This window comes from Trichoderma harzianum (assembly GCF_003025095.1).
Source record: "Trichoderma harzianum CBS 226.95 unplaced genomic scaffold M431scaffold_1, whole genome shotgun sequence".
In the NCBI taxonomy this organism is placed as follows: Eukaryota; Fungi; Ascomycota; class Sordariomycetes; order Hypocreales; family Hypocreaceae; genus Trichoderma; species Trichoderma harzianum.
In genome coordinates, this window is record NW_020209249.1 from 247,022 (window position 1) to 272,884 (window position 25,863).

The window sequence follows — 25,863 nt, forward strand, 5'->3', positions numbered from 1 at the left end:
CTCAGAGGAACATGTCTCCTATGAACAACATGGAGCCCATAAACCACTTGCTGCCTATGAATGGCATGGTTCCTGGAAATGGAATGCTGCCTGACATGTACACTGCAAACGACATGCCTCCTATGAACATGGCGTACATGAACAACATGACTCCCAGGAGTATGACCCCCATGGACGGTGTGCCTCTCATGAACAATATGTCTACCATGGACCAGAGAACCCAGAACAATTGGATACAGGGCCAGATGGCACGGAGGGCGCGGGGCAGCCCTGGTGCAGGGATGCAAAATTGGCAGAGTTGAGTACACAGAATGGATTATAGTTGTGAGAATCTCATTCCACTCAAACTACATATTCAGTAAGCTAAGATGGATCATTTCGAGTTCTTAATGATAAGCTCCCGATATCTACCCAGCTTGGGCTTTTAGGTCTTCAATGCCTTTGAGGACTGCTTTCTGTTTCCCATCGTAATTCACTTTTCTCATCCACTCCTCCAAATTCTTAATCCGCCCAGGGTAGATTCTGTCCAAAAGTGCCATGTCTCTAGTCGCACCTTTGCCCTCACTCCAGTATCGCCACCAGGCCGTGAAATTCTCCCTCCAAGTCATCACCGACTTGTCACGAACCGCATTTGGACCTGCAGCCCAGTTTGCGGGCGCGTTGGGGTAAGGTTCGGCCATTTCTAAATATTCTTCGAGAGGCAGACGCTTGTGAACGGCCTTCTTGCCAGTGACTCTGGTAAACGTCTCTGCAATTTCCACCATGCTGACCTGGTCTGTGGCGACTTCAAGATCAAGTCCAGCTGATTCGTCTGGGTTGTCAAAGATCCAGAGGTTATAGAAACCAACATCTTCAAGTGCGATGAGGGGAATTTTTCCGTCGCCTGGTGAAGGATTAGAAGACAAAAACTCGAACGACGGGTGGATCTGTCAACATACTGGCAGGAGTAGCCCAAACAAATGATCCGTCATCCTGCTCCTTTGGCACGTACATGCCGTCCCAGAGCATATCCATGTATGGACCGGTAGTGAAGAGCGTCGTCTTCATGGTTTCTTGGCCGTGACTCAAAATCAAGTCGCCGATACGGCCTTTCGCATCATTGTGCCCCCAATGATATTTTTCATCCCAACCTGCTTTTTTAACTGCGTAGTCTGAGTTTGCCCAGATATAATGCTTGAGACCCTCGTGTCTTGCAATTTCATAAGCTCTAATGCCGTAAAAACCCTCATTTTTCTCGCCAAGTGTGAATCCATCCAGATTAACCCATGCACCATATGCACCATTGAAGGCGCCATGGAGATCGTCCTGGTCGTCCTGGTTACCTTCAAAGAGTGTAACATTTGGCAAAGCAGCTAGCTGTAGGGCTCGAGTCGAGTTGCGGTTTCGAGTCAGGACTCTCACGCTGTAACGATTACTTTCAGAGAGCGCTGGTGCAATGCCATTGTTAGTCTGGCATGAAAATTAAAAGTAATTTTTACTGACCTTTGACAACTGGGATGCCCTGGGCACCCGTTCCGCCAATGACCAAGATCAGCTTCAAGTCGGCCATTGTAGGAAATGAAATCTCGGTCGTGTCCTAAACAAAAGTGTATTCCACTGTAGTTCTATCCAACGTAGCAGCAACTTGTGTCGACAGCAGCTGAATTGATGCAATTGAATCCTTCAACAAGCTAAATATATACTGTAATGGCCTTTAAACAAAAAGCTATCTGTATTATAAACGCTGTTGTATTTCCAACCCCTAGCCACTGAAATAATGATTAGTGATCTTGCTTCAACATACAAACAGCATACCACAAAATGATTATTAATTCGCCACCTTGCGACTTACGATTACTGATCATATCACCGCCAATACTCAATCATTCAGGTATTTCTTGTCTGAATGACTAAAAATTGGCGATCATTATGTTTTATAGAAGCATTGTATAAGTCTATGATTGGTTGTTAATAAAGCACATAATTCCGAACTGGGGACACGGAGGAAAGAATCCCCATCATTCGGTGCGCTTAGGCAATTGACATTACTGTGTGTCTTCGATTGGGTAATATGAACTCATTGATGAACACGATAGCTTTGTTTATTGCGGATACTCTCGAAAGTCTTCCCAAATTTGTTATTCCAAGCATTTACAATCTTCCTCCCGGGTAACTACATCTTCAACAACACATTTTCATTACGATTGTATTTATTTATTTGCTTATCAGGAAAGTTAAATATCGATTGGCCCATTGTATCTGTTTGTATTAAAATATATAATTAACTACCTAGGTAGTCTAGTGATCTGACAACTTGTCTGGAAAGCTATTTTTAGTACATTTACTCGACATCATCTATTAAATAGTTACGGAAACCTCTCCGAGACTCAAATTTGCTAATCCATGGCATAAGACGGGCTGTTGCTACGACCTCATCCCAAGAGTTCAACCTTGACTGCTTCTGTATTCTCGCAATCATCATCTGAATCTCAGGAAGAAGAGTTGTGTCAGGATATGCAATTGTACAGAGTAGCAGAAGCCACAATTGCAGTGTAAAAAGAATTGAAGACTTGTGTGAAGGAATATTGGGGATGTCCCAATATAACACAGCAACAGCCTTCGCAACATATGGTGACGATGGCGCAGGACATGCTCGAGACTGTTGCTTAAGTATAATGATGAAAAGAGCGATCCCAAGGCGGATAGACGTAGAGATGGGCAAGTGTTGCTTTTCGCAATCTTGCTCTAATGTGGAAAGCAAGCGATGAGCTACAGGGTGGACTAGACAACCTAAGAAGACTGCATCGTGCCATACATCGTCGCCTCTTGTAAACAGTTCTGATTCGATGGTTTTTGCAATCGAAGAGACTTCTCTCAATGCGTCGAAGAGTTCGTTTTGTTCAACATCCGACTGACATTCAGTTTCTTTGACTAAGCGCAATAGATCCCAAATTGCAGATGTCCCGGTTCGTGGAGGAGTGGGGAGGAGAGTCGCTGGTAGAGGAAACCGTGGAATTCGCTCAAAAATTATAGCTGCCGTGACATCGATCCTGTTTTGAGTAAGCGCCTATTTTCCGAAAAAGTTTTGCAAAGCATACCAGAAAATCATTAGTTGAATATCAGGTTTCTCCAAGAAACTACTGTATCCGCCTCTTGAATGTATCATCATATTCAATCCTTCAAGATGACAGCGTGCCTGAGTCAAGTCTTCTAATGCAAACTGACCAAAGATTTAGCTTAAAAGGACCCAAACAAGGTAACAGGATACCTACACTGTAGCAGATAGAGTCAATGACAGCCATAATAGTGTCATCGGATAAGGCCATGTCCAGATTTGGATCAGATAATCTTTTTCTTATGCATCTCAATACCTCCGTGAACCGTGTTATAGCTATCATGATACTTTTCTCTGGACTCGAGCGTATAATCTCTGCTACTTGTTGGCCGGTGAGAATTCTGTGGTACAAAGGGGCTTCTTTGAACGCAAACGGAAACAGGAAACTTCTCCCCGGCGCATCTGCGGAATATTTAGTCACATGCTGGGGGTGAACGATGAAAAGGATGGATTATGCAGCTTACGGTTGACCTTGACATTCTGCGTCACGGCGTATGCCAGGCTGTACGCTGGAAATCTACTCGTGTCTGCCAATCTCCGATACAACATAGTGAGTGGGTGTTGATCCAGTGTAAAGTCCACAAGAGGTGTGGGTTTCTGGAGCTCTGTCCGACACCTGTCAGGGGTGCCCAGAGTACTCTCATCAATCGTAGAGCCACTTATATAGGATACAATGCTGCCAGTTGCACTTTCATGATCTCTCGATTCCTCAGACTGACCCTCGGGTGCACTAGCGTCAAGCGTTTTCGCATGCCTCATCTTCTTCTTTGAGTTGCCCTTCTTTGACTTGGCGCGGCGATTCGGTGGCGCCTTGCGTTGCGCTTTAGTAATGTCACGCATAACATGTTGTCGGATTCTTGTTTGAGTGGAAGGCCCCCTATGACGACCATCTGTTGGTCCCGATATATTGACAAACAGGAACGTGTCATCAGATGGAGTAGGGCCTGATGTGTTCTTTGTGGTCACAGGAGCCATTTGATCCGTGGAGCTGTGGTCCCTTGATAGCGAAACTCTTGCTGGCAAGGATGTTTGATGTTCAATTGGCCAATTCCAAGACCGGACACTAATGAAATGCTTTCTGAAAAAGGGTGAGGAGATGTAACTGAACGCAGTGAAACACTTGGGGACGGCAATGTTGATGCGAGAAAGACAACCAACTCCGACCAAGGCCTTCACTCGGATGAGCCGAGACTTCTTCGTCTGACATGATTATTCAGCGATACTGTTCGTATAACTTGGAGGGCGTCTAAGATTCTTAAAGCTAGCCAGCTCTGCTTTAAGCTTGAATTACGCGCTTTACCAAAAGTGGCAAATGGATCCTGTCTCTTTTCTTAGCAACCTACAAAAGCTACGTGACGCCGTCAAGTGGAAACGCGAGATGATTTAGAGTTGCAGATTCTTATGATAAAGCAAGTTGATAAAAGCCTCTTTGGGCAAGTGGATGACACATTGAGTGAAAAGGAACATGATCCATTTGCCATATTAACGCTTTGGAAAAAGCGAATAAGCCACACACTGATGACGTTCGGCCTACAGCCCGGGTAATTTCGTCTTACACGATTGGACTTGTACACACTTTGCCTCTGTTGATTGAACATCGGAATTTTGGTACAACTTATAGACTTTGCTCCTAATGAAAGAGAAAAAATCTCTTAGACTGTCGTAAATTTTTTGCAATTTGTCATCGTCTTTTTTATTTTACCTCTTAAGGATTTGAAATCACCTTTAAAACACGTATATAAGTTGTAACTGTTCTTTGGTCTCTATATTCCTCCTCTCATCATCGCTAATCATATCATTTTATTCAGTCGTTGAATATAACATTTCTACAGTCAGACTCGTCATTTTTGCTTCTGCAAACTGCTCAACTTCGAACTAACCATCGAATACGATCGAAATAATACTCAAGTCCATCATGACTGTCAATACTGCATCCAGTACTGGCTCTGAAACATTTGCAGAGACCAAAGAAATTCACGAGCCGGAGATAGAGCCAAACACAAAGTCGTCCACTCCCAGCAACAATAATGACATGGTAGATATCGAAGCTGTAACAAACACTAAACCCAGCCAATTGTCTATGTTCAAATGGATTCTTGTGTGCTTTTGCGTCTACATCTCGGACTTCGTTTACGGCCTTGACACTACCATTGCCGCCGATATCCAAGGCGCGGTAACCCAGACTTTCGGAACTGTCGATCAACTTGCATGGCTCGGCGCAGGCTTTGCTCTTGGTTCCACAGCAGTCATTCTTCCGGGCGGTGCCTTATTCAACTCGTTCAACTAAAAATGGCTATATGTGGCTGGTGTCGTGCTTTTCGAGGTTGGTTCTGCGCTGTGTGGTACTGCACCAAGTATGAGTGCTCTCATTGTCGGCCGTGTTCTCGCTGGCGCTGGAGGGACAGGCATCTATCTTGGAACTCTCAACTTCTTCTCATCCGAATTGGTCTCGCCGGAGCGTCGTGGAGCTTATATCTCGGGTATTTCAATTGTCTGGGGCCTCGGCGCCGTGCTTGGTCCTGCTATTGGAGGTGCCTTTAGCATTAGCAAGGCAACTTGGAGATGGGGATTCTATATCAACTTGGTTCTCGGTGCACTTGCAGCTCCCATTTGTGCATCCCACCAAGGGCGTCTCAATCAAGGACCGCCTGCTGAGGCTGGACTTTGTCGGCTTTATACTGAGCGCTGCTGCTTGGAGCATCTTCACAATCGTCTTTATTGCTGGTGGCAATAATTGGGCGTGGAAAGATGGGCGTACTATTGCAAGCTTGGTCATTTGTGGTGTCTTGACTGTGGCGTACATTCTGCAGCAGTACTTTTGCATTCTAACGACGCCATCAACACGATCGTTTCCCGGCCATTTGCTGCGCTACAAGGTTCATATTCTTCTAGGGACCAGCACTGCGTGTGCAATCTCCAGTCTCTACGTCGCTATTTACTACATTCCTGTCTACTTTCAGTTTGTGGAATCCGACTCTCCATTGAAAGCCGCTGTCAGAATCTTGCCGCTTGTCCTGGTCGCCGTTGCGGTCAGTTTCTCAAGTGGTAGCCTCCTTGCCAAAGTCAAATACTACAAGCCGCACTACCTCGTCTCCGGCATTCTGATTACTCTAGGTAGCACACTCTTCTATGTTTATATCGATCCTTCAGTCTCAGCTGGTGTCATATACGGTGTCAGCGTTGTGATGGCTCTGGGAATTGGTCTCACGTGGCAAATTGGATACACTGTGGCCACTCTCAAAGTATTGCCTCAAGATATCGGAAATGCTCTTAGCATTCAGAACTTGTCCCAGATTGGCGGATCTACCATCGCTTTGGTCATTGCGGGACAGGTTTTCCAGACGGATGCGTTCTCCAGATTGAGCACGGCTCTTAACGGTCAAGGATACAGTGCTGCACAAATTCATGATGCTGTAGCAGGTGCACAGAGTGTTGTGCTAAGCTAACTCGAGGGCGAATTGAGAGATCGTGCTCTGCTTGCAATCACAGACGCAATAAGAACCACCTGCATTCCGGTTATCACAGCTGGGGCGTTGATCTTTGTTGCAGGCTTGTCCATGAAAATGGAAAAACTGTTTTAACAGGAAAGCCAACTCTATGCCAAATGTCAATGAATTGAGTTCGGCAAGGACCACGATCCCTACAGATTTACAGTTAGAAGCTTGCTCAGTTTTAATGAGACTCCTGTTTATCATTGTCAGATGACACTACAGAGCTGAGCTATCTTCATGGCTGGATGGGTTTTCACATTTCGTTATTGTAACAATCTTAAATAGATTTGTAATCTATATTTATTTACATAATATCTTCTTTTGCTTTAACGGTGGTGTCTTTTTCTGCTGTCTCTAATTCAGTCAGTATGGAACCAATGTCTTCGCAGTTTAACACGTGAATTCAGGGATTTATGACAACTATTTTCCCTTCTGCACAGACTTTTGCTTTTTCCAGCGCCTTATCATAATCTTCAAGAGGATACGACCCCAGAACCCCAAGGCCACCCTCTGCATTAAGCTTCAAAATACCCGATTCAGCCAGCTTTATAAGCCCTTTAACGTCTTCGTCCTCGTACATGAGTGAACCTCGCAAAGTGATGTTATTAAACATCATGAATAGGTATGGTACCGGCAGCGTGGTGTCTCCTCGACCACCAAGGAGGCACACACGGCCTCCCTTTCGGACAGAGAGGATGCAAGAGGCAAGATAAGAGGTTCCAGTAGCGGCCGCCGGTCCGATATCAACAAAGGCATCGATGGGACCTAGAGTTTGGATAGCGCTGGCATCCTCCTGCTCGCCTTTTAGCTGAACCGTTTGGATACCCGGGAATCGAGCCTTGAGTGCATCCAAGCTCTCGGTATTGCGACCACCAGCAATGACGTTGAGGCCAAAGGCTCTCGCAATGGCAATAGCGCCATTACTAAAAATACCAGTCGCTGGGCATATCAAAACTGTCTCTCCCGCTTTAACATCAATCCTCCTGAGACCTGCGTACAAGACGGATAGATAACCCAGATGCAAAAGGTCGCGAGTTTGTAACCCCAACTTGCCAATGAGCCTGTCATCGTTCAAGGCCCAGGTATTCTCCAATGGGGCTCGCACATATTCGGCCCAACTTCCGTCACGCCAATTGTTCTTGACAAACTGTTTCGTTTTCGGATCGAAGCCATCGAAGCCGCCCCAGACCACAGCTATGTTAGGATCATCACGAGCTCGCAAGTTGGGTTCAATGAGCACCAGCTGGCCTAGACTGAATGCAGTGGTATCTGGCCCAGTGGCTGCAACGCGACCAACAGCTGCACCCCCAAAAACCACAGGATAAGGCAATGTCATGCCAGCAGCGGCGTTGGCTCCGTCAAAGAAGGCGGGCGTAGTCTTGTATAAAAGCACGTCGATTACGCGGACGACGATGCTTCCAGGTCCTGGTTTTGGAACGGCAATGGTTTCAATGGCGCCGTCACCGGGGCCTTTAACAACGAGCGCCCGCATTGATGTAGGCAAGTCCGCCATTGTGCCCTAGCCTCTGTATTATAGCTCTCTTTCAGCGAGTAAGAAAAACTTGGTTGGTTGAATCATCTGTGAAAATAACCAATGATTCAATGCTGAGGCGCTCATTATGTATATATACGCAATTTATCTTCTAAGTTAACTATTATGTTGTTGCTCAATAATACATCAATTCATCATTGGGATTTAGTAATGTAGGTAAAGAAGTCTTTACCCAAGTTGGAAATCGCAAGTCTTGGCAAAATACCCTCATAGGCTACTTACTAATAGGAGTTTCCGTCCAACTCAACTTGACCCATAATATAGACTATTTGGCAACTCATTTGGATATGTCAGACCAGGTCAGACCAGGTACTTTGGCTGCGGTTTGAAAGCAGCAAAACTAATTTGAACTTAGCTCTCTATAGCGAGTTGTGCTGTGAAACAGCCCCTGCGGTTATTAGACGCTGACAAATGTCGCCGGTGGCCTGTCTTAAATGTGACAGGGCTGCCCACCGAGATTCCTTCACCAATGCCAAGACTCATTGTTTCCAGATTGGGAGCAATTGTTGAGATCCGATAACGTCGTCCCCAAACATGAAGCCGATTGCCACAACACCATTTATAATTGTAGCCAATCCTGAGACGGAAGGGCTCTCTTCAGAACAGCGGACTGTAGTTCACTCTTACGCTGCCCGAACAGCCCATGCCAGGGTGAGGATTGCTAGAGTCAAAGCATACCAATTACTCAAAGCTACTGAGTTCCAGCAAGAACAACCACGACACCCCCGAGAAGACGAACGAAGCGTAAAGAAAACTCCATCAAGACCGGATGTGGGGCTAGAGTTAGACACCCCAGCTGTCCTGATATCGAACAGCGGTCCAGGTGGTCTAGGTTCAGGGAGGGGAGATCCTTTTGTGAGCTTCGTAAGGCCCTTGACGAATATGGATCAGTTTTTGCTGGATCAATGTGAGTGGAGTTGGGCCAGATCATTCACCCATAGGCGGCAAACCAACAGATTGACAATGCTTGGCAGATGTGACAACGGTCTCCCCATATCTCCTAGAACACTGTGCCAGGTTTAGATTTCCTGGATCGCCATTTGTGGATAGCATGATCGAAGAATGGGTACGACTCAGTCTCAGTGACATAGGGTTTCTAAGTGGTATCTTGCTTATTGCGTCTCGGTACCTTTCCATTTTCCACCAGCCATATCACCCACACCAGAATCAGATGTATACCGAACAAGCTACTCGGTACAAGCTAGTCTGTTTGCAGACTTTGAACGAGGCCATCTCTTTCAACACGGGACAAGGGACATTTAGCGACTCAGTTATAGCCGAGACGATGGTATTGGCATTAGATGAAGTGAGAATCCGGCTTGAGGTGCTTCTAAGGTCGTGCATTTTTCAGAGCTAACTATAGGGTTTCAATTCTAGATCTCGCTGGGCGACTTGGAGACGTCTAGGCGACACATGCAGGGGGCTATCAAGATGGTAGAGCTCAATGGTGGCCCGCAGACTTTGGGCTTGAATGGGTTTCTCGAGATGGTGTTAAACAAATTTACTAGCCAAGTAGGTCTGTCGAATCGGTTTTTGGCACCTGCGAATGCAAATATCGCATCCAATAATTGACTTGAGGACTGCGCATCTTTGGCTTTTGGGGTGGAACAGAAAAGAAAGCTTAGATTGTGCTATAGGAGCCCAGTTGATCGCATTCAGGTATTTTGCCTAATCTGCTAGTATTACACAGCACTAAATTATCAATCTCTTAATATAAAGGCCTTGAAGGATATCTCCATCTATTTTCTGACAGGAAATTGGCTGGCGGTGGCCAAGGCCAATGCCACACTAATTTTATCCGGAGGTTACCAGCGGAGACACAGCGTCTGTATTGCAAAGCACCTGCACTAGGCAGTCCCAACGCTAGTTTGCAGGTTGGCTCGGACATCTCCTTGATGTTTTACAATGTCATCAAGCCAAGTCCAGCAGGTTGTTCAAGAAGCACAACTGGCCCAGCCTTGACAGTCGTTAAAGTCGGGGCACCAATCTTATCTGTCACTACAGCGATAATAATACCTCGCGCTTCAAAATGAGATGGAATCCTAACTTCAATATCCGTATGGGGCCAACCAGCTGTATCAAGCGGTACACTAATGTTAGAGGGACCGTGGAAAAAAGTTGCGTAATACTGTATACCCCGGCGGAAATTAGGTTGATTGGTTGGGTCGGTAAAGTTCAGGACGATGCTGCTACCCGGCTCCATTGATTTGGTCGAGCGTGCTGGAGAAAAGGGAGGCAGATTCTGTCTTGGTAATGGGTAAATGGGGTTTTCAGGCGGACAACTCCCAGGAACAATAAATGCATTGGTCAAGTCGAGAATCTCGTTAGCATAAGGAAAGACGGTGTCAGAAGGGCCCGCAAATGGATTTGTCTTCCAGATGTCGAGAAGAGTCCACGTCTCGTGCCGCGTCTCTGTAGCAGCAATCGCCACCATGGCACCATGAGCGGTAGGCAGCTTAGCCATTTGAACAAGCCCTGTCAGGAAAGTCATGCTCGAAATCTCAATCACTGTTGCAAGCGCCAGAAAGGATGCTGGGCCGTCAAACGGAAATGAGTATTTGCAAGCCCCAGGCTTGACAGAAGTGGCGGAAATTTCGTTCTGGAATATCCGCAGATGACCAGCTTCATTATCACGGATCTCTTGAATACGATCGTATGTCGTGTTGGGGTAGCCAGCCTCAACAAAGGCCGTAGCATTGAACATCTCTACCGCCTTCTGGTAGAACGAAAAGATGACCCACTCAGCAGAGAGTAAATTCTGCCAAACGAGGTCGTCGATTCCCGGAGGGCCATCGGCGGTGGGCTTGATGGGATCGGTGATATCTGCCGGGAAAGGAGGAGCCTTGCCCCTATACGAGCTGTACAGCGGGTCTTGCCCAGGCACTGGGCCATAGTTTGGGTTTGCGAGTTGCTGAGCATTTGGTTTGTGATCAGAGGGTATAGACGCCGTATTAGCGACTGAGTGCAAATATGCACTGAGTAAAAATGCTTTGAGCAAGTTCATGGTCACTGGGTAGGACGAGATATATAAATCAAGTGATTGTGATATAGTGAATGAGCAATGTGATGAATTGTTTGAGGTTAAACATGATTGATGTGCAGTTTATTTACGTCTTTATATACCTTGGATTGAGTATTAGCTCCCTAATTAGGACCCTGAAAATAACGTATCTCGGCATTCCCTCTGGAGTAAACTATTTCGACGGCAATTGTACGTTAAGCTACTGCAGACGTCACTGCTCGCAGAATCATCTGTTTTAGGAACTTCAGGGGCTATGCCAGGAGTGGCGAAGTATAGTTGCTCCACAAATCCTACAGACTACGTCAATCTCAGGTATTTTGACAGAATTTATTAATTGAATAGGATGATCTACATTAATTAAAGGGGTTGGAAATAATTAATGTCAATAATAAGCAAAGAGATTTTAACTTAAACTTATGTGAGCTAGAGGAAGTGTAAGCACTTCTGCCTGATTTTGCGGTACCATAGCCTATGACTGAGTTTGTAGCAGAAGAGTATCTACCATAAGAAAATTAACGTAGTCAAGTGCCTTGTTATAGACATGGCTTAGCATGTAACATTGCATCGAAGAAACTCCGACATTATAGTTGACATATGGAGCTATAAGTCTCGCATCCTTGTTGCATCTTGGGTCAGTCGGAGTTTAGGGTAGTGGCCGCGTTTCTATTTGCAGTCAGAGGCACAAGCTTCTCCAGGGAAGGTGTAACTGGCTATATCTCTCAGCAGATATAGGGTTTCAGCATGGTGAATAGTCGCAGCTGGTTTCATTGTCATCTTGTATTCACTCTCACACACTGGGAATCGTTAGTACGGCTAGTGAGGGAGAAAAGAGATATTTGTAGAGAGAACAATTGCAGGAAATATTGCGCGAGATTTACTTATTAAATACTTTGGAACTCGATCAAACTGCCCTCTGTGAGACTGGAAACCACCGTATAGCGGCAATTCACGGCTGCAAAGTAGATCATAGCATTTGTAGGGTTCTAAGTGCCGGAGGTTTAACTAATTCAGCCGATTGCAGAATCCCCCAGCCAGGGAGTGGCATAGTAACAGACAAGAAAACTCCAAAGTAGAATTGGATGCGACCACGGATGGCCTGTCGATCGTTGGCAGTATACTAGGCAACCAACGTATCCGAAATTGGAGTTAAGCACAATCCCCAAGACCAACTCACTCATACTATCTATTCTAAACGAATATCCTCAGGGTAGACTAGCCTCAAGAGGAGGATTCAGCGATTCAGCCTCAATATCCCCCTGAATCGTAGCAGCTTACATGTATTCATCAGGACAAGCTTCGACCCAAGCCTAGCCACATCGGGAGGATTATGCGATATGGGCTCACCTTGGCCTCTAACGTTGCCTGCCTCCCAGTTGTTTTCCCTCACGTATCTCTGCATGTATTTTCAATGTGTCTTCTGATGAGTACTTATAATCATTGAGCTTTCCACTTTCAACATCCAACACCAACATCCAACATCAACATCCAAACCCAACATCCAGCTCTAACATTCTCTACTCAACGTATATCCTAGCCGGCTTGAATCTTGTCTGCCTGTCAAGATATGACCCTCGATAGCCACGGAAAACTTGCACTGGTGGAAGTGATTGTCTACATCCCCATCGGCCTCTTTTGCATTTACAATAACATTCGACATGGCTTCAGAAGGGACGCTGGATGGATCTATCTCACCATATTTACCATCAGTACGTTTTCCGTCTATTGCATGTTCTTATTGTGGAAACTTTTACTTAATTAGAAACACTCTTGCAGTCAAGATAGCGGGATCCATCATGACAATGGAGATTGAAAATGGCAAAGACCAGAATCTAACAACGACGGCTGCCATTTTGAACACGGTCGCACTCTCGCCTCTACTCAACGCTTCATTGAGTTTCTTGAATGTCGGGTATGCATTGGCCTATCCCATAAAGCCTGGGACAAATCTAAACATGACTAGATTGAACAAGTCTCGATCGTTCACACGTCACATTGCAGCGGCATTGAAACCGCTTCATTTGCTCATCATCTTCGGCCTCATCCTCAGCATTTCTGGCGGTATCAGTCGAACAAAAACATCGCAAAACAGTCTGGATGACGGCGCGCGGGAACTCCAGGCCGCATCTGGCGTGTTTGCACTTACTTGGGTACTCATGGCCTTCGCATGCTTTATATATGTGGCAAACATTTATCATGTTCAACGTTCTGCGAAGAGAGTGCGTATAAATTACACCATCGGATTATTTTAAGAAATGTCAACTAACTTGAGCTAATAGCTGATTGTATCAGTAACTCTGGCGATGCCCATGTTACTCATACGAGTGATTTGCTCGGGGCTAAATGCAATCAATCTCGATACTAGCTCTTCCACCGGACATACTGCAAAGTTTAACCCTGTCACTGGTGACTGGCGCATATACTTAGCGCTAGGCCTCGTCCCAGAATTTGCTGTTGTTCTTCTTTACACAATCTGTGGAATCATCAACTCTCTCAGCAAGGCTAAAGATACTGCATCTGAATACGAAGGAATTGAATCCCCCTAATTCACGATGAACTCAAAGCGGTGCATTTCACGACTGTAGCTTAGCAGCCAGCCACGTGGATCGCACTGGCGGCTGCTTAGCCACCCTCCTAGTCTACTATACATGTGAATATTTATTATTGGTATAGAAAGGTGCCTGTTGATGATGTATAATAGATTTAATATCTTCCCAAAAGAAATACCTAGCAGTAAGAAAGCAATGTACCATTTTATGTATACTGGTAATTGATTCAAAGGTACAAATCTGGTTAGCATCTCGTATGATTATCCAGGCCAAGTTAGCGAGACACTGAATACATGTAAGAGGCATCCAATGCCATGCTCATCGCAGCAGCCCTTAACCCAATTTGGCTCATTCCGCGACGTGGGTTTAGTAAGAGGCCGCATCACTGCTGCTGCGGCTCGCAATCATGTCAAATTCTCAATTTTCCTCTTTTTTTTTCTTCAGTTCTGGAAGCATTTATGTTCATACAGTATACAATTCTTCGAAAGATAGACAGCTTTGGGCCACGGAGTCACTGCAATATGAAGCATGGTTGGCGTCGGCGGTAGAAGTCGCGGCTGCAAGACTTGTCGTCGGGCTCGGGTGAAATGTGGTAAGGAGTATAATCTCGAGAACTTGCGAAGCCTGATCTCGGCCTGCATGGCAATTTATGCTAACATATCTAGATGAAACTCAGCCTACTTGTCGCCGCTGCGTTCGTCTAAACCTACCATGTGAAGGTCTCAATGCTTTCCCCGTCTTCATAGACGGTCTCTCCTTTGCCGAGATTCGGGAGGATGACAAGAAACCCAATAATGTCATGACAAAGATTTCGACACCCACAGTCCCCAGTAATCCCAAAGTCGATGAGGACGGCTTGTTTCTGAACTACCTTATAAGAAGTCTCTTCACAGCCTCTCAAGTCGAGATTTCGACGAGCAAATCCAGTGTGTCTCCCTGGCTAACTGCCTCGATTCGGGCGACCAATCACAGCCGCATCCCGGACCTTGCCATTCGAGCTTGTGCTGCTATGTATTTTGGAAAGACACACTGCCAATTATCTGCAGTCGAACGGGGCGCCAAGTTATATACCCACGTCCTCCGTGAGCTTCGGAAAGAATTGATCGACTCCGAGCGAGTCCGGCATTCTGATACTTTAGTGACTACTATATTGCTAGCACTATATGAGATGATCTCCTTCAGTGATATGAACGGATGGCTAAGCCATTTTCTGGGAATCGGACACCTTGTAAGGCATTAAATGGAGACTTTGGCTCTGCAAATCTGACTGGGAATTGTTCCGTCGCAGATCAAGTTTCGAGGGGCTCAGAATCATCAAAATGGCAATGATAAAGACTTATTCCTTACTACGCGCTCTTCTATTGTCAGTCGATACCATATTGCCACCATCTACATTTTAAACTGATAAAGCATAGATTCTTGCATATCTCGTTCGGAACCAACGCTGTTTTCTTGAAGAAGATGCTTGGAAAGTGGTGCCGTGGGCAAATGACCCAACTTCCAAGACAACAATGGATTGCCTTGTTGACATATTCTGCCACTTGCCTGGTGTAGTGGAAGATATGAAAGCGTTAAAAGCCAGTACGGGTGCAACAGAAGAACTCTCAGTATCCTACATCATCCTTGGCTTCCAAATCAAGGCACTCGTGGCAAGACTTATTAGTTGGAGGATAAAATGGGAAGAGGATCACTCGAATACTTATTTCAATGTCGGATGGGACATTTTACAGCAGTTGGGGGTCGCGTATCTGGACTCGTACCCCTTCCCCACAGCAATCTTCTTCTCCGAACCTATTCGAGTTACGGAACTTTGCATGTATGATGCTCTCTTAATTCTTCTGCAACAGCTCTGGAAGCAGCTTCCAGACTACGTCGGTCTGACATCTCCATTTGATGAGGTTAACTCTTGTTGGCCCCAGCCATCAATTTTCTTAGCTCCCGGAAATGGGTCAGCAAAAGAGGTTGTTGGAGAGATTTGCAAATTAGTTTACTCCCAATTTCTGAGCCATCCCGGGAAAGGCGGTGCCCTCCACGTTATGTTCCCTCTTCAAGTTGCGCAACGCAGCATTAGCTCCGAGTCCCTGGAGGCGCAATGGCTAGGTAAGGTCGTTTGCCATATTGCAGATGACTATGGATTTAATGTTGTCAGGTACTCTGAAGAGTTTAGAAAAGGCAGAATTATTATATGAGTATCATAGGCAGCTTTTATAGTTGCACTATAAAGATTAACTTAAACTTCACCGATATAAACGAGATGGATTGGGACAAAACAATGCTTTGCGCTAAACTAAGCCAAGTTTCCTAACCTAGTTGTCGGGCTGAACATCATCCGTGAAAACAACTCCCTTACTTGCTTGACCGGCCGCCTTCTTATCCAAGCTGATGTTGTTGTTGAGCTTGGTCTGCTCCTCATCAATCTTATCCTGCTCGTCTTTGCCCTGAGCCTGCTGGATCTGGAGCGCAGTCACCTCCAAGAACAACTTCAGAACCTTGTTCTTAATCTTGCCATTTTGCAATGCAGTCGCATCGGCACCACTTGCCGCCTTGATTTGGCCGTTGAATGCATCAGTCTCGGCTGCCTCTGCAGTCTCTCGGGCGGCTTGGATAATGGCCAGATCGCTAGCAGAGACGCCCTTCAGATTGCTTGTATCAATCTAGAGCCAATTAGCCAAATAATACTGAATGGCAGAAATAGAAACTTACCGGGAACTTTGCTTGAACTTCAGCCAAAGCATTTCCGGCCTTGCCGTCAGAAACCTGAAAATCGGCGTATTCGCGGAATTGCAGTGCTCTCCTCTCGAGGGGCGTGATGCTCATAGGCAGGGCGAGAGCCGAAGAAACCAAAGAGATGGTGACGAAGATGTTTGAGAAATGCATTGTGAATGTGGTTGAATGACAAAGAATTGTGGTGAGTAGAATAATCGTTGTGCAGGTTCAAGGAATGAAAGCGAAAAGTAATTTTGGTGTGCAAGTATAAGAAAAGAAAGTAGCAATGCCGTACCAGACGTTATTGCTATGTGAATATTAAAAGTAAATGATGTTGTATTGGAATGGAATGTCTCAGACTGTCGAAAAGCATTATCGTCAACTGTGCAATAAGTGAGGATTTATATATTCGGTCCCGCGGTTGAAATGAAACCGAAAACTAGGGACACACGAGAGACTCGCTATACTAGCACCGAGGCAGGCTATGTCTGGCGTTTCAGGTGCTGTTACGGAGCCGCCTCCTTGAAGCTTCTGGGGTATTCCCTGTAGCTGTAAGCGAGTAAACGGGTGGATATGAACAAACACGGGTTTTGAGGGGGGCTGTCATTGTTAATTGAAAACTGGATCAAACCGGCGGTTATTGTTTCACTGTAAGGGGGTAAATGATAGATGATATTGGCCTTGTTGCTTGGTGTTGTTCTCGTAACCAGCGGATTGTACGGAGTAATAACGCGGCGAATTACCAGTTCCGGGGATGCGGACATTTGGTGAGCGAGCTTGGCGCCCGGTGGAGATGAGCAAATGTGAAACAACATCAGGCCACAATCATAATGAATACAGAGTTTACCTTATACATAAGTGATAACTATAATCGTAAAACATTTGTTTAGCGAGAAGTTACCGCGGGATGTGACAAGAGATCGGGATTCGGGAAATGGGCATAGAATTGTTGCAGGCTGGGCAAAAAGAACCCAGGACTCCGTAAATTCCGCTCAATTGGCATTACGATAATTTCAAGACTAGTCTAGGTTAAACCCAACTAAAAGATCCAGGACATCGACAAAGATATCACTTCCATCTATGGAAACTCTCTCCGAGCGCAGGTACACATCGGGCATTGGACTTCTCTGCACATGCCACTCATCGGAAGGAAGAGCCATGGAACGAGTAAACGTGGGAGTCGCTTGATTCAATGTCGTAGACGAATACCATGTCATATCGCCACTCTCGATTTCTTTGCCAGAGAAACTGACTGGTATGATTTCTATGAACATCTGGACATCAGTCGGCAAGCGATGGAAGACAACAGACATTCCTCTGTCATCCTTATCTGATAGCTTGTAATTCAGCGTAAGCATTCTTCCATCTCTGTGTTGGGGGCTAGACGAAGACAAGAAGCCGATGGCGCCATCTAAATCGTACCAACTGCCGCCTGCCATATTGTAACCTATATTCTGGATTGGACTGCTGCATACCATTCGACGGAAGATGACATCACCACTGCGGAAAATAATTTTCATTTCAGGAACAATAGAGACGGTCTTCTTCTTCGAGACTGATGAAAATATGATGCCCTGCCTGCGTCGGTAACACAATGTGCGAGGACGACTCACCGTCCAGCCTCCATTCGATAAGAGGGGGAGAATTACTGAGCTTGACGATGAAGGGTCATCCTCAAAGTGGCATAGTAAAGCAGCGTAGTCGAGGACTCGAGTTTGGGCTATATCCGGCCCCTTCCAGTGATACAATGCATGCATCGTTTGCTGCCACATTGGCAGATCGAGGCGAAATGCGTCGCGGCCAATCTTCGTGGGCACGTTTGGATTGTCCGGGCTCTTGTAGAATCGAGCCGCCTCTCGTGACACAATAATATCGCCCGAGTGCTCAAAGTCTTTCGGGGACGCGGCGAGCAAGCCGAATAATTCCAGCTCACAAGTGGCCGTGTCTGGCTGCGAAGGCTCCTTTTGATGAACTTCCGAGTAGTTTGTAACCTTGGACGCGATATCGGCCTCGTCGAGGATTGGCCCCCACGCAAACAGACTGTGATCGTCTGGGGTTGAGGTCATGATGGCTTCTTGGAGTCTGATAAATGCCCTGTCGCCTTCGCCGTAGATCATGGGCATGTTGATGTCAAACAATCCCAAGAGGCAATACGCAACGTCTTCTAGTCGCGAGGTCTGGCGCAGTGCTGCCCATGACATTTTCTGCGCGACGCTCGCATGTCTCAAGTCTTGACCCTGTAAATATTGTTTGTTTATCCTGGTGATGGATGAAACAATGTCGACGAAATCTTTTTTAGAGCCGAGCCGTGTCCACTCTTTGGAGTAGAAGATGAGCTTCTCTGGCGGTGGCGCGAGGAGCTCCTGCAGAGTCCATCCGCGAGTGAACCATCGGCTTTTTGCCATGCGCTCTTCTAACACGGCATGATCAGACGTTGCTTCTACATCCGAAAGCACAACATAGCACACGGCAGCCATTGAGTACCAGCGAAACATGGAGTTTATCGCCTCGGTAAGCTCGGCACTACTTGACTTGTCGATGCAACATCTGTAAGAAGAATGAGAATTTGTATATGTTCGTTTTTCTGTGGCAAGACTATGTGCCTAGGGAAACACACGTATCGACCCAAACCTATTCCAGCCCATCTCGAACGGCTTGCTCGCGACACGCCAAGATCTTGGCGCATCCAGCTTTGAGTTTGACATCGGAGATCGACAGGTTCTTCCAGTCGTGATACGTAACCTCGTTGAGTCCCCAGGTATGTGAAAGGATCGCATATCGTGGGGTGGCATCGTCCGAGATGAAGTCGGCCATGTGCCATTTGCTGGCGTGGAGCAACCTCATTGGATCAACAGTATATAGGACTTAGCTGTGACAATAATTCCATTGATACAAAAGCTTTAATTTGATTGATCATCGCACGCAAATGTCGATTTTCACAGCTGAATAGACGATCTACGCGAGTGGGGTAAACAAATTGGTAACCTAAGCAATGTGACGCACTTGACCCAATAGTGTTGATGCTATCGCGCGCTATAAAGCCGTTACAGGAACACAAGAGTGTCCAAGTACACGAATGCAACATACGGTGTATAGGTAAGAACTAGGAAGCGTTAGACTGTGTGATCTTGCAGGAAATTCCAAATACAATGATCTTTGATCGTCATTAGAATATTTAAATGCCCCGATACGAACGTCAATTAATCCTACTCCTGCAAAAATGTTGCATCCCATGGAGCGTCAATTTGATCCTCTGTCAGCTGCAAATACGCGGGCGCAGACTCCTGCATACCCACCCTACACCACCAAAGATGATGGTCATGATGAGCCTGACTCTCTACGACGAAAGATAATTGATGCGCCCAATGTATCAGCTACAACTTTACCCTCGGCATCTCTTACTCAGTAGTAGTATAGTTTCGGAGGGTTATCTTGGTGAACTAAACAATTTACAAACTTAGTTAATACCCGTACAAGGTAACGGAGTAGATGAGGAGCTGCTCTACTCCCTTCCCTTGGGATACCAGGACTGTGAATGAATTACATCTCACATGCATCCAAGACCATCATGCCCTTTGCCTTGGTCAATATCAGCCCAACAGGTGTTGTTGAACACCCCATAGCTTGCACCTTGAGCCTATTAGGTAGCTATGCTCTGACTGTTATCTCATCCGTACTAATTTCTGAGGCTTGTGCCTTTCCTGGTTCGGATGACCCCAGCGGCGGAAAGATTCTCCGTCAATAAAGGCGAGCCAGCGTATGAACGTAAGAACCATCTGCTCCCACCCACCCCCCTTGCTTGTGCAATTATTCCCATCAATCCGACCAGTAATGAACAGCGAACATTATTTATAAGAAACCTCAAACAAAATGGAAGACAACCATGAAAAGCAGATGAAGCCAATCCAATTCACTGCGCCCATTGAAGGCCAGCCGGGGCCTGAGTGGCGCGACAACGAGACAATTGTCCGCTCTCACGCATTAAAACATCATATATACAAGCAACGTTATCCATTGTCGGTATATAATGGACGGACTGAGAGCAGCCACACACCTAAAGATATGAAACATTACACGGGAAGATACCGATTAAATCCGACTCAGAAGCCCGTTAAACAGACAAAGCGGAGAAGCAAAAAGTGGCAAAAACAGCATGCCGCCGATGCAAATGTTTGACAGCGATCCCTTGTACCGATATAACCAGATTTGTGCTTATTCTCCATCTCAGGACAATATTCAATATGATTTGCCTGCAATGATCGGTGGGCGACTTGATCCGTTCGACTCATTTGCGCCAAATCTGAACCCTATGAGCGACTCATTAATCCTCTACTGTAAGCTGCATGTTACCTTTATTTCCAAGTCTTCCATACGCACTGTTGATTCTAAATCCCAAGATACCCTTGCCTTCGCCCCATATACCCCTCATATGTGCTGATACTTCAATCTGTAATGAAACACAGATCATCAAGTTTTCTCCATGAATTCTCCCATCCTCAACTTTCCACGAGATTGTTTCCTCCGCTCTACACCTGACTTGGCGTGGTTTCATTCGATTCTGTATATCGTATCCGCAGATTACGATGTGAAACTTGGCGTGTCCGATTCCAGCTTGAGCCTGTACCACGGCGGCGCCAGTTTTAAATTCATCAATACAGAGCTCCAGGAAAAAGTGATTCGCGATTCAACAATCTCGGCAGTGGCATTAGTTGCTTCCAGAGAGGTGCGTTACCCTCCCGAGAATTCTTGAGTTTTGCTGAAATCTCTGTTTTTTTTGTTATCAAGGGAATATGTGGCAACTTTGAAATGTCCAAAGTACACATGGAGGGACTAGAGCGAATAGTGAAAAAACGAGGAGGGATACAAAACATAAAAGGAATACATGCGCAAATAGCGACTTGGTAAGTTGGACGATGTTCGTTGTCAGTTCATTGTCCATTCAGCCACTCACTGCATATAGGTGTGACTTTTGCTACTCAAATATTTGGAACCTCCAACCGCGGTTTTCTCGTCTCTATGATGTACCACCAGAGAACAGCCTTAGAGAACTTGATCGAACCACCGCTAGATCTCCGGTATTGGGAAGTATTGCTGGCATAAGTTCAGAAATGGCTTGTATATTATGGTCATTTCATGATGTGTCCTCCTCTTCCACCAATGCTACTCCTTGCCCTTCTGATCTTCAGAAAACAAGCATGCAGATCTATAACATTGAATACGATCTGCTTATGCTTAATGAGACACCAAATTCTCAGAAGATTAAGAGATTATCGAATGAAGCCGCCGCACTCAAAGTGGCTGCCCATTTGTATCTCTACCTGTTGTTACGGAAACTTCCAAGCGGCTCACCAGTCTTTTCTGAGCTAATTACTCGATTAAGAAATGCCTTGGACAAGTGTGATGAAGTATCCGAGGATTCACAATACGACAGGCTGATATGGCGTCTGTGGATCTTACTCGTTGGCTATGCAGCTGCTGCGGAAAGGGAGGATAAGTGGAAATTCGTGGAAGGCTCACGGGCGATATGCAAAGCTCTTCATATTACACGTGGAGCCCAGCTGAACAGCTCGTTGAGAGCAACAGTGTGGCAAGAACTAACGTGCGAACGTTGGGCTAAAAGTCTTTGGGCAGACTGTTTGCGTGTGCGATGAGATGCGTAATTGGCATGGTGTGCCTGTGAGATTTGACGGCCAAGGCATAAGTCTTGCCAGCATCCTGCCGATAGAGTAGACAAAATATTGGAGCAGTCTCGTTACTACAAAGTATGCGAGTATTTTATAATATAGAACTTGATTGGTATCCATATTAGCATATTTGAACCATTGGACTTTCTGTAATGGTGGACTTGGGTAAGCCAAGTCTAGGCATGGCTGACACTAGAGGTAAACCCAGTCATATACCTGCCAAGTTCCACTCTTTGAGAGCATTCAAAATTACTAGATCCAGTATGTGTTTTTACGTTCGCGGTAACGATGACTCTGCCGCAAGAGATCGCAGACTGGGGCATCGAAATTACATACTATGGAAGAAGAGCTATAAATCTCTTCTCCCGCAACCCTACTGTCTGGTGAACACTACTATCAATTCCCAATTCATAATTGAAGTTACATCAACATCATGGAGTTGAACCTCGCAAATGTCATGTTTTTTGGCCACGGCGTTATCTTACTCGGTAATGGGCTGTACATGATGCTATTCACCGGGAGAGCGCTTAAACATCCTATGATGAACAATACACCAAAGCAAGTAATTGTTACATTGGGGTAAGTGCAGAGAAAATTATTCAGCAACCTCAAGAAGTCTAACATTACCGTAGCATCCTATGCACAAGTCTAGGCTCAACGTTTCTCTACGCCGCCTATCAGAATAATCGAGGTATAATGGGGATCAGCATACTCAATCGTGCTATAGGGGCGCTGGGCTTGTTTTCGACGGGGATGCCGGGTATGGTGCTCTATGAACTTGGAATGGGTGGCAGCCTTTGGTTTGCGATTTGGCTTAATAAATAGTTTAGAAGATCTCACATTGTGATGGGGCTGCAAAGCCAAGAGATGGTTTGGGAAACTTTCTTCGACGTAGTAAAGCGAGATGTGCTTGTGCGTTTTTTTCTTTTATTTTCCAACCTTTCATTACCTATTAACTAGCACAAATAGCATTCATGCTTGATATACTTATTCTGGTTAACCAATATCTGAATACAAGGGAAGATTCGTACTATTTGAACCGAGTACAGTACTAGCCATAGGTCGGAAGAACAGGGTGCCGAGTTCTTAGATGTAACTTAATTTCGCATGTTATACCTCTTAAACATCAGATACGATGTGAGTGTGCAAAAGCAAGCATGAACAGTGGCACTTTTGTGTGTTGCACTTCATTGGGGAGAGGCTCAATCTGAGGGAGATAGCCTCCGAAGTGTCCTACAATGTAAGCTTTCGTATCTACGGAGCATTTTCTGGTGCATTTGGTACCCACCTACTGTATCAGGCAATTTTTTTCTGCTGTTTTGTTGTGGAGCCGGCTGACGAGGCTCAACACCGCCTCTTCTCTTCCAATTGATTGTCTGCCAGCGGGTCCGAGGCTGATGTCCTTGTCATAGCGCTGGCTTGTGCGAGCATCTAATATTGTATAGAGCCAGGGTATGTAACTGGACAATTGATGTTACAGTTGTATCTAAATGACTCACCGTATTTTACAGTTACCCTCTAGTTTGCCTAGCTCGACAGACCCTAATCATGCCGATGAGAGTTGAGGCTATACCGTTTGGTTGCATCCTTCTCTGCCAACAAACTAGTATGCCTTACTTTTATGAAGATTTATGTGTTCATTGTCAGCAGGAGAACAACAAAGGAAAACTCGCAATGTTGGTAAATGCGCCAATGTGATCCAATAGTTGCAATAGCGATAGAAACCAATCTTTTCAATAGACTCAAAGTTCTTATGCGCTTTCGTAAAAAATAAATATGCGATTTTGCACATTCCTTTTGACCCCACAGACCCAAGTTGTAGGAATTATTAACTAGAGTCATGACGGGGCTTTGTGTAGCTAACATCTGCAAAACCGCACGACTCCCTTTCGATAATGATATGTGTGTTTAACCCCGAATTTGTTGTCGGCGAAAGAAACAAAATCTGTCTGCTGCTTAGAAATAAGAGATGGCTTAGTGAGCATTGAACATAAGCCAGGAGGACGATAAGCGCTCAACTTCCGTTCGGCCGGGAAAGCGCACGGATGCATCTATGTGATGTCACACGCTTATAAACCATCAATTACCTATTCGATATCTGGCCTCTAGGTGATTAATGTTCTGCTGTATAAAGTACAAGACAAATGGGATAGGTCTCTGTCGGATCTATACTGTGCAATTTTTTGACCTCTGATCGAAAACGTATCTTTTGCTTTGCCAAATCAAGTCATATAAAACACTCAAAATGTCGCAGGTGAAGGTTTTAGTAACTGGAGCATCAGGATATATGTGAGTAGCTTGTACAATTTGTTCAAACACACATTCTGAGTATAAGCAGCGGCGGTAGTGTGTTACAGACGTTAGTGGATGACTTTGGAAGCGACATCTCTCTTTCTGCACTTGTTCGATCTAAAGCAAATTATGATGCGCTTAAAGAAATGGGCGTGAATCCAATTTATTTCAACGGTTTACATGATCTCGAAACCATAAAGAGAGTCGCATCTGAGCATCAAGGTAAGTGGAACAAATTTATATACTGATAGATCTCTATATAACTTTCTGCTTATATACAATATTATGCCCTAGCTGTTGTCAGCTGCGCGAGTTCTCTTGATGTGCCGTCCTGCTTGGCTTTGGTAGAGGGACTGGGGATCGGAAAACAGGACACAGCGCAAGATGTATTCTACATCCATGTAAGTACCTTACCTCAGGAAAATGATCATGCGAGTCTAAAAGTAGCTAGACTTCTGGTACATCCAATTTTGGAGATCATCCTATCACGAAGACTGAGCTCAAGGACGTGACTATTAGAACCGATAAGGATGACAACTACGAATGGGAGAAGAATAATGCCGATGCCTGGCCTTCCAGGAAGGTTGATGTCACAATTATTGACGCCGGTGAACGTTTTGGTGTCAAAACTATCATTACAAACCCCCCACTGATTTGTGCGTTCACCGATGAATCAGATATTTAATGTCGACATAAGTTTACTCTGGCTAATATGTTGCTCATCTAGATGGTCGGGGAAATGGAATAGGCAACCAAAGGTCAATTCAAATCCCCGCGCTTGTTGAAATTTCTTTGAAGAAGCAGCAAGCTATTGTTTTAGGGAAGGGCGAAGGTGTAGGTTCACACAGACAACAAAAGTTATTGGTCGAGATAGCTAACTCGGTGTCCGTTCTTAGCTTTGGACAGTCGCTCATATCTCTGATGTCGCTGCATTTTACTCACTTGTGTTGAAGAGATATCTCGAGGGGCAATCCATTGACTCTGGAAAAAGCGGCTACTATTTTCTTGAAAATGGCGAGATCTCGTGGCTAGATATTTCTAACAAAATAGGTGAGGTAGGATACTCAGAGGGCTTGTTTCCATCGAAAGAGATAAAAGAGATCACTTTGGAGGCATTTTCAGAGGCGCTCGCAATTCCCCATTTGAAAGACCTCAACATGACTGAGGTAGTTTGGGGCTCCAAGTAAGTGAAAAGAAAATCTCAAGGTTATTGATCATAGGACTGATGCAGCCACTCAGTGCTCGCATTTCAGCTATTAAAAGTCGTGAGATTGGGTGGAAACCTCAGAATGACCTCGCAGAATTTTACAAATCCATTGAAGACGAGGTAAACTCTTACCAAGTTCAGGGAACTCAAGACTAAGGACTCTAAAAAGCAAAGAATTGCGATGTGATTTGCTTAACCGATGCACTGGCAACACATAGCTTCTTATCCAGCTAGCTATCATAGCCTTATATTACAAATATGCACATTCA

General features: G+C 45.4%; 12 protein-coding genes across 12 annotated transcripts; 6 read left to right on the forward strand and 6 right to left on the reverse strand.

Moving 5' to 3' along the window:
• Positions 1-354: 354 nt before the first annotated feature.
• Positions 355-1,549, reverse strand: M431DRAFT_536484 (hypothetical protein; the record flags this gene model as incomplete). Its single annotated transcript, XM_024920997.1, has 3 exons — positions 355-883; positions 939-1,427; positions 1,483-1,549. 3 exons carry the CDS (start codon positions 1,547-1,549, stop codon positions 408-410), a joined length of 1,032 nt encoding a protein of 343 aa, XP_024779646.1. The 3' UTR covers positions 355-407.
• A 771-nt stretch (positions 1,550-2,320) lies between these two features.
• M431DRAFT_72230 (hypothetical protein) lies at positions 2,321-4,069 on the reverse strand (the record flags this gene model as incomplete). Its single annotated transcript, XM_024921998.1, has 3 exons — positions 2,321-2,998; positions 3,252-3,496; positions 3,559-4,069. 3 exons carry the CDS (start codon positions 4,067-4,069, stop codon positions 2,321-2,323), a joined length of 1,434 nt encoding a protein of 477 aa, XP_024779647.1.
• Positions 4,070-5,126: 1,057 nt separating this feature from the next.
• On the forward strand, positions 5,127-6,540 carry M431DRAFT_488753 (hypothetical protein; the record flags this gene model as incomplete). The annotated part of the gene is given in 3 exon segments (XM_024916598.1): positions 5,127-5,371; positions 5,450-5,678; positions 5,698-6,540. The coding sequence occupies 3 exon segments, from the start codon at positions 5,127-5,129 to the stop codon at positions 6,538-6,540; spliced, it is 1,317 nt and encodes a 438-aa protein (XP_024779648.1).
• A 448-nt stretch (positions 6,541-6,988) lies between these two features.
• On the reverse strand, positions 6,989-8,077 carry M431DRAFT_70746 (hypothetical protein; the record flags this gene model as incomplete). The annotated part of the gene is made up of 1 exon (XM_024921820.1): positions 6,989-8,077. One exon carries the CDS (start codon positions 8,075-8,077, stop codon positions 6,989-6,991), a length of 1,089 nt encoding a protein of 362 aa, XP_024779649.1.
• A 591-nt stretch (positions 8,078-8,668) lies between these two features.
• Positions 8,669-9,709, forward strand: M431DRAFT_71160 (hypothetical protein; the record flags this gene model as incomplete). Its single annotated transcript, XM_024921865.1, has 3 exons — positions 8,669-9,048; positions 9,161-9,443; positions 9,515-9,709. Coding segments are annotated over 3 exons (858 nt in total), but the record flags the coding sequence as incomplete, so codon positions are not given.
• A 328-nt stretch (positions 9,710-10,037) lies between these two features.
• Positions 10,038-11,389, reverse strand: M431DRAFT_488756 (hypothetical protein; the record flags this gene model as incomplete). Its single annotated transcript, XM_024916599.1, has 2 exons — positions 10,038-11,048; positions 11,375-11,389. The coding sequence occupies 2 exons, from the start codon at positions 11,387-11,389 to the stop codon at positions 10,038-10,040; spliced, it is 1,026 nt and encodes a 341-aa protein (XP_024779651.1).
• Positions 11,390-12,723: 1,334 nt separating this feature from the next.
• On the forward strand, positions 12,724-13,702 carry M431DRAFT_72461 (hypothetical protein; the record flags this gene model as incomplete). Its single annotated transcript, XM_024922027.1, has 4 exons — positions 12,724-12,865; positions 12,933-13,068; positions 13,120-13,375; positions 13,436-13,702. 4 exons carry the CDS (start codon positions 12,724-12,726, stop codon positions 13,700-13,702), a joined length of 801 nt encoding a protein of 266 aa, XP_024779652.1.
• A 531-nt stretch (positions 13,703-14,233) lies between these two features.
• M431DRAFT_536504 (hypothetical protein) lies at positions 14,234-15,916 on the forward strand (the record flags this gene model as incomplete). The annotated part of the gene is made up of 5 exons (XM_024920998.1): positions 14,234-14,297; positions 14,425-14,787; positions 14,863-14,933; positions 15,121-15,805; positions 15,855-15,916. 5 exons carry the CDS (start codon positions 14,234-14,236, stop codon positions 15,914-15,916), a joined length of 1,245 nt encoding a protein of 414 aa, XP_024779653.1.
• Positions 15,917-15,966: 50 nt separating this feature from the next.
• Positions 15,967-16,761, reverse strand: M431DRAFT_130317 (hypothetical protein). Its single transcript, XM_024912444.1, has 2 exons — positions 16,409-16,761; positions 15,967-16,359 (listed from the first exon to the last, which is right to left on the reverse strand). Exons 1-2 carry the CDS (start codon positions 16,580-16,582, stop codon positions 16,012-16,014), a joined length of 522 nt encoding a protein of 173 aa, XP_024779654.1. The 5' UTR covers positions 16,583-16,761; the 3' UTR covers positions 15,967-16,011.
• A 1,579-nt stretch (positions 16,762-18,340) lies between these two features.
• M431DRAFT_514519 (hypothetical protein) lies at positions 18,341-19,255 on the reverse strand (the record flags this gene model as incomplete). Its single annotated transcript, XM_024920247.1, has 4 exons — positions 18,341-18,383; positions 18,410-18,958; positions 19,029-19,042; positions 19,115-19,255. 4 exons carry the CDS (start codon positions 19,253-19,255, stop codon positions 18,341-18,343), a joined length of 747 nt encoding a protein of 248 aa, XP_024779655.1.
• Positions 19,256-20,666: 1,411 nt separating this feature from the next.
• M431DRAFT_72955 (hypothetical protein) lies at positions 20,667-22,062 on the forward strand (the record flags this gene model as incomplete). Its single annotated transcript, XM_024922088.1, has 4 exons — positions 20,667-20,745; positions 20,875-21,134; positions 21,197-21,312; positions 21,372-22,062. The coding sequence occupies 4 exons, from the start codon at positions 20,667-20,669 to the stop codon at positions 22,060-22,062; spliced, it is 1,146 nt and encodes a 381-aa protein (XP_024779656.1).
• A 2,278-nt stretch (positions 22,063-24,340) lies between these two features.
• M431DRAFT_476526 (hypothetical protein) lies at positions 24,341-25,750 on the forward strand (the record flags this gene model as incomplete). The annotated part of the gene is made up of 7 exons (XM_024915474.1): positions 24,341-24,384; positions 24,434-24,609; positions 24,682-24,788; positions 24,839-25,043; positions 25,115-25,221; positions 25,284-25,570; positions 25,627-25,750. The coding sequence occupies 7 exons, from the start codon at positions 24,341-24,343 to the stop codon at positions 25,748-25,750; spliced, it is 1,050 nt and encodes a 349-aa protein (XP_024779657.1).
• Positions 25,751-25,863: the final 113 nt, after the last annotated feature.

What these genes read in the sequence shown, in the direction of transcription:
- M431DRAFT_130317 (XM_024912444.1), bottom strand. Translation starts at nt 16,582, where the DNA reads ATGCATTTCTCAAACATCTTCGTCACCATCTCTTTGGTTTCTTCGGCT. An exon ending in AAGTTCAAGCAAAGTTCCCG is followed by an intron (nt 16,360 to 16,408) that starts GTAAGTTTCTAT and finishes AATTGGCTCTAG; the next exon opens with ATTGATACAAGCAATCTGAA.